We start from the raw sequence: 8,614 nt of genomic DNA, 5'->3' as shown, positions 1-8,614 counted from the left end.
ATGCTATACCAAAGGTCTGTTGTTACCTCAGATGATTTTCATGATCTGAGACAGTAATTTAGTAAGACTCAATGCTCTCGGTTGTGTAGATTCAAGAAGATGACCCTCTTCTTGTGCTTGCATATTTCGGGGCAGGTCTTTCAAACGAGCGTCAGGTAGAGTAATGCTGCATTTGGACTCAGTTTATAAAAACATTTGGAATAAGAGTGAACAACATAAGCATTGCTTCGGTTTCCAATGTAGGGGGATAATGAGACTGCAATCAAACTCCTGCAGAGAATAGCAGAGCTCAAGGAACCAGAAAAGCCCATCAACAAAACCTGCTACTTCCAAGGGATGCTTACTTTGGGAAGGTAAAGTCCTTTTATAGATCATTCTGTTACAAATGGTCCATCGATACGATGCGCTATGGCTACCAATAACCTAATTCTAGAGGGTAGCTTGGCCCAGCTTGTAGCGTGTAGCCACATACTGTGGTTCAGCTCCATTATTGATTTTATTTATGTGGCTCTGCTTTCCTAAAATGCTGGACAGTTGCTAAACGTGCTGACATTGGTTATTGCAGTATATTATCTAGAGAAGGCCGGAATTCTGAGGCTGCCAAATATCTGCGGATGGCTATTGCTTATGATCCTTCAGTAGAAAGACTTCTTAAGGAATGCGAGGAAGGAATGGATGATCAACCAAAGCCAGAGGAGAAGTGATGTGCTGGACCTGAAAAGGCTACAATAACAGAGATAGCATACTGCTTTTGTTTTTGAACACTAAAACAGGGTTTGTCTGGGAATTGAAATTCTGGAATGCAAGCCAGCAAATCCTAGACAATTACTGCCATAGAAGAAATATGAAACCAGAGGGTGGCAATAGCACGATCAGAATATCTAGGCCATACTGCTGCCTTTGAAGTCTGCGGCAACCTCACACACATCTGTTGCCAATGCACACCATCTAGTGTTCTTGAGCCCTAAGCCCCAACAGACTTCCTTGTAAATTGAATGCCCAACTTGTGTTCTTTGGTAGATTATAGTCACTTCAAATTTTGTAAAGAAATCAATACGCAGCAGAAATTTCAGTGACTTCGTGATTTTTTTTTTTAAAAAACATGTGCATGACCTTACGTTACTGAACATTTCTTGCCGTTTGATTGATAATAAAGTTCTTCCCATCGTAAGATCAAAACTTAATTTTGATCTGTTGCATTTAAAGTAATTTTGTAGCTCAAATATTTTTTTGTCCATGGCATGAGCCATCGCGGATTTAACATACAAGTCTTCCATGATTTTTTTTTGGTTACAAGTACACGGTATTGTAAAATTAGTACTCAAATAATAGTATCATAATTCTCGTTCTTGCAACAGCAGCATCTCTGGCGGCATTCAAACTGTTACAAGGTAGGAGCTCAAACAAGTAGGCCATTCTAAGCCGAGAACAATAGCTAACCGCGTGGGAAACAATCTTGAATTCACCACCACAAGCTGGTGTCCTATGTAAACGTTTGACCTTGAGCACGAATCCTCATAGGCGCCAGATAATCGTTACATCCATTTCGCTAGTACACAGGGAAATCAGGATCAACATCTCGTCCCCACGCCTGCAGCCCACCGATGATATCCTTCGCTGAGGCAAATCCCTTCTCGTGGAGAAGCTTGACAGCTCTTTTGAGAGTCATTGCCTCTTCTACACAGGACAACCAAGGTTGACGCCTCTCCTGTTTCCTTCAGTGAGGTTTCAAGTGTAGGCAGCTTCTCTTCCAACATGAAGAGCGGGATGTTCAGAGATGGAGAAATCGAAGCTATTTGGAAGTGATGTGCAGGTCGTACATCCAACAATAGATGAGGTTCACCATTGTCGACCAGTTTTTTGTAATCTCTGCAAGTGATTCGGGCGCTCTCTGGGAGTATGTTCACACTTGGTGCTGCCTGCAGTAAATGTAACAGTGGATGAGGACACATAGATTTCAAGATCATTCTTGATATGATCTGAACTGCATCCATTCACATTACCTTATCAGACATTGGTGATTGTGTGAAGTTTTCATAGTCAAACTTCTGAAAATCTTGTTCTGTGAAAAAGGAATTTTTGCCACAATGGGTGCAATCTGGAGAGCTTCCACGAAGCTTAACCTGCAAATATACGTAGACATGATAATGAGCTATATTAAGACAGTCCTATAGCTTGCGTCCAAGCAATGCAAACAACTTCGAAGGACCAAAGGCTGTTAATAATTTGCAGGATGACCAGAACCATTGATGACCATAATCCACTTAATGGCAGACCACCTGCAAATAGGATGAATCCTCAAACATGGTTTCAAATGCCATTGGCGACTGGAAATCACAGTAAGTCTTGGAGAAGAAACCAGGCGAAAAGCTTCGGTGGCTACTTCACAATTAGATTCTTTTAAAAGTTTTAGAAGGTTTGTAACACTAACTACTGGTGCTGGGAATACGTTAGTTACCAGCTCTCTGCGAAGGTCTGGAAAACATTAAAACAGGGGACTTAACCCTGATAGCAACAGCTATGTTCCCAGAATCTAAATGGCTCGAAGGTATTATATATTGGATCAAAAGCACAAAACTAAACTTTATGAGGCACAATCAAGATGTGACCATCACATATAAGGATACAACACAGTAGAAAAAGGTTGTTCCCATAAGAAAAGAGAGTCAAAGTTTCTCTCTTTTTTTTTCACGAACACGCAGGAGAACGGTGTATCATTATATTAAGAAGAAAAAGGTTCGTAACCCATACACCAAACAACCACCCAACCAGACACACTTTTCTCACTAGTGCTGAGAATGATCCTATAAAGGATTACTTTCTTGTTAGAACCAATTTCAATTCTTTTATAATAAAACATGATTGGCAACATTATCCTATCCCACTATTGTAATTCTTGTATTAGACTCGAATCTGTGATAAATATACTAGAAAAAAGGTGCAAGTTAAAACTAGATAGGAGGATGCAGCATTGCCATCCCCTGATGGACGATGGTGCTGGGATTAGGATAAATTGTGATCATGCATCCAAAGACAATAAATTTACAGAGTGAAGTCACATACAATTCTAACACGAGCAGAGAGTGCATCAAATACCAGTTGCAACCTTTATAGCCTTCAGAGCTTGTAAGCAACCAATCAGTCCGGGAGCTAGTAAACAAAACAGTAGTTAGTACCTAATTTTTTACTATTTGACCCTTTCTTTGAATAAAATTTATATTTACCCCCCTGAGAGACTTAAACTCATCTTTGAACCCTAGGAATCGGCACCATGAGTCCTGGCGCCAAGGTAACACGTCTCGGCGCCACAGATCTTAACGGCGAGGTGCTTAACCATGTACATGAGAAAATCTTATGTGGCTAGTACCTCAACGCCATAATACATGGCGCTGAGCTCGGCGCCACGTATCTTGGCGCCGAGGTACCGGCTTCAAAATGTGCAGCCAAGTGAAGACAGAGAGGTGGGGCCCCGGACAGATGCCCGGCGCCCGAAGCTTCTTGAGCTCCCGCTCTATCGCCTCCCTCCTGCCGCCGCCGCCGCTGCCGCCCATCCCTCCGCACCTGGACGCTTTGCTCACTGCTGCCGTGTCGCCTCAACCTCCGAAATTGTCTCGCCACAGCCGCCGAAATCAACCAACCGCGTCTTCCCACGTGGGGCCCACGGCCCACGTAAACAAATACGTAAACCTCGGCCCACGTAGAAGCTTACGTAAAGCCTGGAGCACAGTCCGACCCAGGTAGTAGTAGACGTGTATTAAAGCCCGGCCCAGTAAGAGGGTAATAGTTCGTTTGCCCGTCGGATTCGGTCCTATCGCCGCCGCACCAACGGACTACAGTCGCAGACACCGACCGGGCCGACCTCCCGCAGCCCCTTGGCCCCGTTCCCTCATCTTCTCGTCGGCGGCGGAGAGGAGGGGGATGGCTCACCGGCTGCTACGGGACGCGCAGGCGGACGGGTGGGAGCGGTCGGACTTCCCCATCATCTGCGAGTCATGCCTCGGCGACAACCCCTACGTCCGGATGGTAACACATCAAACCCTAACCCTACCTGAATGATTTGTGTGCTTCTCTTTGGCGTCGTCGTGCGATTATCAGCGCGGTGGTCCGCTTGATTCGGTTTTAGTTTGTGATTTCTTATGCCCGACGGGATCCGGGTCTAGGTTACGCTTCTGTTTAGGTGTCGAATTTTGTGCACGTTTTTTACATATTGGCTTTTTTGTGAAGTTGTTTCTTATAGAATAGGTGTGCTGTTGAATTTGGGATTAGATCGTTGAGGAAGTCTGATGCTTGCTTCGGGATTGTGCACTACAAAATGCATTGCTGTAGTAGTAGTAGTTCAGAAGCCGTTTGGTTGGCTTGCTTCTCACCTCACCTTGCTTAGCCAGGAAATGGAAAAGAGGTAGCTGTTTGGTTGGGAGACTAGTTTGTCTTGGGGCTTGTGCTGCCAAAGAAATACCATGCTACAATCGGAGAGCCAATCCAGCTCGCTGCAGCCACGAGGTAAGCCTGGCCCTTGCTAGCTAGGCAAGGTAATCCCTGCCTCAGAACTGAACAGCCCTTGGTTTCAATTATTTCACCCCAAGTAGCCACTGTTGATGCTTCTGCAAGAGTAGTGGTGCAGTATGGTGGTTTTGCCATATGCATAGTGTGGTTAACAAGATGAGAATTAGATTTAAGCCAGTTATACTAGCTAGCAAAACCAGGTAGCTATGTTTTTAAGGCGGTAAGGCGAGGCGTGGCGAGTGACTACCGCCTTACGCTTAGGCGACTAAAGCGTGAGGCGACGCCTTATGAATTTTAAAAAAATTAAAACAGAAGCTCAGAGCAGTAGATGATGAAGAAAAAAGAAAATGAAAAAAGAAAAAGAAAGGAGGAGTAAGAAGTGGGCTGACCTAGCCCACCAGGCGGCCCATGTGCCCGTCCCCCTCCAGGCATGGCTTATCCCAAACCCTCCACCGCTGCTCCTCTCGTTCTCTACTCTCCACCACTCATTCCGTCTCGTCTCCCTCTCCGTGGCTCCACCCCTCTCTTTCTCCGGATGCGCTCCTCTGCTCCCCTCTCTCCGGCGCTGCTCTGCTCCCCTCCCTCGCTACTCCCCTTCCAGATCTACAGCCGCTGCCGTCCCCTTCCAGATCGAGCATATGGTGGCGGAATGGAGCAGAGGACGGCGAGGAGGCGGCGGAATCGAGCAGAGGACAGCGAGGAGGCGGCGGAATCGAGCAGAGGACAGCGAGGAGGCGGCGGAATCGAGGGAGCATCAGCTTGAGCATAAGGCGACAAGGCGCCGCCTTACCCCTAAGGCGAGCCTGGAACGCCCCGACGCCTAAGCGTCGCTTAAGCGACGATTAGGCGACGCCTTGAAAACATTGCCAGGTAGTGCAGTACGGTAGTTTTGCCATATGCATAGTATGGTTAACAAGATGAGAATTAGATTTAAGCCACTCATACTAGCTAGCAAAACCAGGTAGTGCAGTACAGTGGTTTTGCCATATGCATAGTGTGGTTAACAAGATGAGAATTAGGTTTAAGCCAGTTATACTTGCTAGCAAAACCAGGGTAAATTAGTTTGCTAACAAATTATACTAGCTAACCAAATGGTTTTGCCATATGCCATACACATCATGTAGTACCAGGTAGGTGTTATACATGAATGGGAACAACTTTCCAATCTATCTCTCCTTATTTTGCATATGCTTCAGTATTTCATGTAAATACGATTTTATGGCTTACTGACGCTTGGTTTTCTTTGCAGTTAAGAGCTGAATATGACAAAGAATGCAAAATTTGTGCACGTCCTTTTACTGTCTTCCGGTGGCGGCCTGGTCGAGATGCAAGGTACAAGAAGACTGAGATCTGCCAGACATGTTGCAAGCTAAAGAATGTCTGCCAGGTCTGCCTGCTGGATCTTGAATATGGTCTGCCTGTTCAGGTCCGAGATACAGCACTCGCTATCAATTCTAATGATGCAATTCCAAGGAGTGATGTCAATCGCGAATATTTTGCAGAAGAGCATGATAGGAGGGTACGTTTCTCTTTCAATATTGAATCTTGATGCTGTTGTTAATTTCTTTCATACTGCCCAAAATCTAAGACAAACTGTATTCTTCAGGTTGTTTTGTTCATTTGAAATCTGAAATGAAGATATCATGTATATTATAATACTGTTTCTATGATGTCACCGTAAACTGTATCATAGTGTCGGATACACTTGAAGTATGACAGCAACAAAAGATGCCTTCTTTTTAGATGTAATTTATCTTGATCTGCTATTGTTGAAATGAATTGCACTTATTCTCTGCTTGTATGGACTTATTCTTGTTTGTTCCATACTTCCATTTGACCTGAGAATAGTTTTTCCTAATGAGAGTTTATGGTTCATAAATGTAGGCCAGAGCTGGCATAGACTATGATTCTTCCTATGGGAAGGCTCGTCCAAATGATACCATTCTGAAGCTTCAGAGGACAGCACCATATTACAAGAGGAACAGAGCTCATGTTTGCAGTTTCTTTGTGCGTGGCGAATGTACAAGAGGAGCTGAGTGCCCTTATCGTCATGAGATGCCTGAAACTGGGGAGTTATCTCAGCAGAACATTAAAGATCGCTACTATGGGTATGTTGCTGTGCTTATGCACTCATAATTTTTAGTTATGTGTTTTTTGTGGTTCTCTGCATGTATTGTAGGCTTAATTTCAGCAATCACTATTGTTGATTAGCATGTGCAATTTAAAACTGATGTTCATAGTTTCATCATATGAGATAATGAATCAGATAGCTTTCTGTTCTTGAGTCTTGACTCTGCTTGTCAACATTGCGGTGTCTAAAGGATTTGATACTTTTCATTCAACTTTTTTGCTTCGCATCAGTACAACACTATGTTGCCATTCCTGTGTTGTAGTCCATCTAGTTCTTTCTGGAGCATATAGCAAAAACCTATTGAGCAATGCTTTTCCTTTATGACTTGGATTTTAGACGATGTATTTGAATATCCATATTACCTTCTATTTTGTTTCTTGTCACTTTTTTTTACTGGCTTGGGACTAAAACGCTATGCTATTGTTGTGGAAAATTGTTTAAGGTGGTAAGACCAAAACTAGGTCTCTCTAGTTATGGCAATTGATATTAGCATCTGTACAGTTAACCCACACCTGGGTAGAAATTGTATTGCTTACATGTACAGATGTTTTTTAGATAAAAGGCTTACATGTACAGATGTACAGACAAAAGATGTCTCCAGATGCTGTTTGGTCATGAAACTATCCTAACTTGTTGAAAAGTTGAACTTGTAGCTGTATCTTGGAGACCTTTATCCCAGCAAAAATTGTGCTCTAGATATGCCAAACATTGATGCTTTTTAGGTCAAGTTAATGAGTTCAACTAAATTATTCATTATTAAAAACCTTTAGGTGAATGTATGTATTCGCTTTACTAAATTTTCCATGCTATTCTCTCCTCTGCCTTGGTTTCTGACTATCTCTTGCTCCCTGCAGAGTTAATGATCCAGTTGCACTGAAACTTTTGAGCAAGGCAGGTGAGATGCCATCCCTGACACCGCCAGATGATGAGACTATAAGGACCCTCTACATTGGTGGACTCGATAGCAGAATAACTGAGCAAGATTTGAGGGATCAATTTTATGCTCATGGTGAGATCGAGTCCATAAGGATGGTACTTCAACGTGCAATCGCATTTGTGACATATACTACAAGAGAAGGCGCAGAGAAGGCTGCAGAGGAGCTTGCTAACAAGCTAGTCATCAAGGGCATGCGCCTGAAGCTGATGTGGGGCAAGCCTCAGGCTCCAAAGCCTGAGGAGGATGAGTCTGGGAGGCAGGGGCAGGTTTCCCATGGAGGACTGCTCCCTAGGGCTGTCTTATCTCAGCAGCAGAGCGGTGACCAACCTCAACCCCCTGGGATGGAGGGCCAACAGCAACAGGCTGCACCAGCATCGTACTACTTCAACATTCCAGCACCACCAGCAGCGGAGCGGACTCTGTACCCATCCATGGATCCACAGAGGATGGGTGCTATAGTAAAATCACAGGACAGTGAAGGCAAACCAGGGCCGCAGCAAGCCGGGCAAGCTCAGCCATCAAGCAGCTCAGCACAGGGCGGCTATCCTGCACCACCGCCATACTACCATGGTCAGTATCCACCATACTATCCACCTCCCCCACCATATGGTGGCTACATGCCTCCACCGCGCATGCCCTACCACCCACAATATCCACCTTACCAGCCGATGCTAGCACAACCAGCACAGGGACAGGCTAGTTCATCTCAGCAACCACCGCAAGCAGGTGCAGGACAGCAGCCGCCTCATGGCCGTCCAGCTCAGCAGCAGCCACCTCATGGCCCTCCAGCTCAGCAGCAGCCACCTCATGGCCCTCCAGCTCAGCAGCAGCCGCAACAGCCAACTCAGAACTGAAGTCCTTACAAGATGTTGGATATTGCTACTGCTCTAATTGCTCGGCAGGAGAATGTAACCCTCGCGGGTCACCAACTTTTGTAATTTCTTAATTTGTGGTTAACAGTAAAACTTTGTTGTATTGCTTATCAAAGTTTGAAAAACTGGGAGATGTACTGGATGTATCCAGCATTTTGCGTTACTGTGTCG

The 8,614-nt window shown here is 44.9% G+C and overlaps 1 protein-coding gene and 1 pseudogene across 1 annotated transcript; one reads left to right on the top strand and one right to left on the bottom strand.

Annotated features, from left to right (window-relative positions):
- Positions 1-1,285: 1,285 nt before the first annotated feature.
- LOC136515249 (adenylyltransferase and sulfurtransferase MOCS3-1-like) lies at positions 1,286-3,551 on the bottom strand (annotated as a pseudogene).
- A 242-nt stretch (positions 3,552-3,793) lies between these two features.
- Positions 3,794-8,606, top strand: LOC136516540 (zinc finger CCCH domain-containing protein 40-like). The gene is made up of 4 exons (XM_066509956.1): positions 3,794-4,023; positions 5,753-6,022; positions 6,388-6,611; positions 7,489-8,606. The coding sequence occupies exons 1-4, from the start codon at positions 3,919-3,921 to the stop codon at positions 8,423-8,425; spliced, it is 1,536 nt and encodes a 511-aa protein (XP_066366053.1). The 5' UTR covers positions 3,794-3,918; the 3' UTR covers positions 8,426-8,606.
- Positions 8,607-8,614: the final 8 nt, after the last annotated feature.

The sequence above is a fragment of the Miscanthus floridulus genome, chromosome 17, assembly GCF_019320115.1.
Source record: "Miscanthus floridulus cultivar M001 chromosome 17, ASM1932011v1, whole genome shotgun sequence".
Taxonomy (NCBI): Eukaryota; Viridiplantae; Streptophyta; class Magnoliopsida; order Poales; family Poaceae; genus Miscanthus; species Miscanthus floridulus.
The sequence above is the reverse complement of the archived record's forward strand: the minus strand, read 5'-3'. Positions and strand labels throughout refer to the sequence as shown.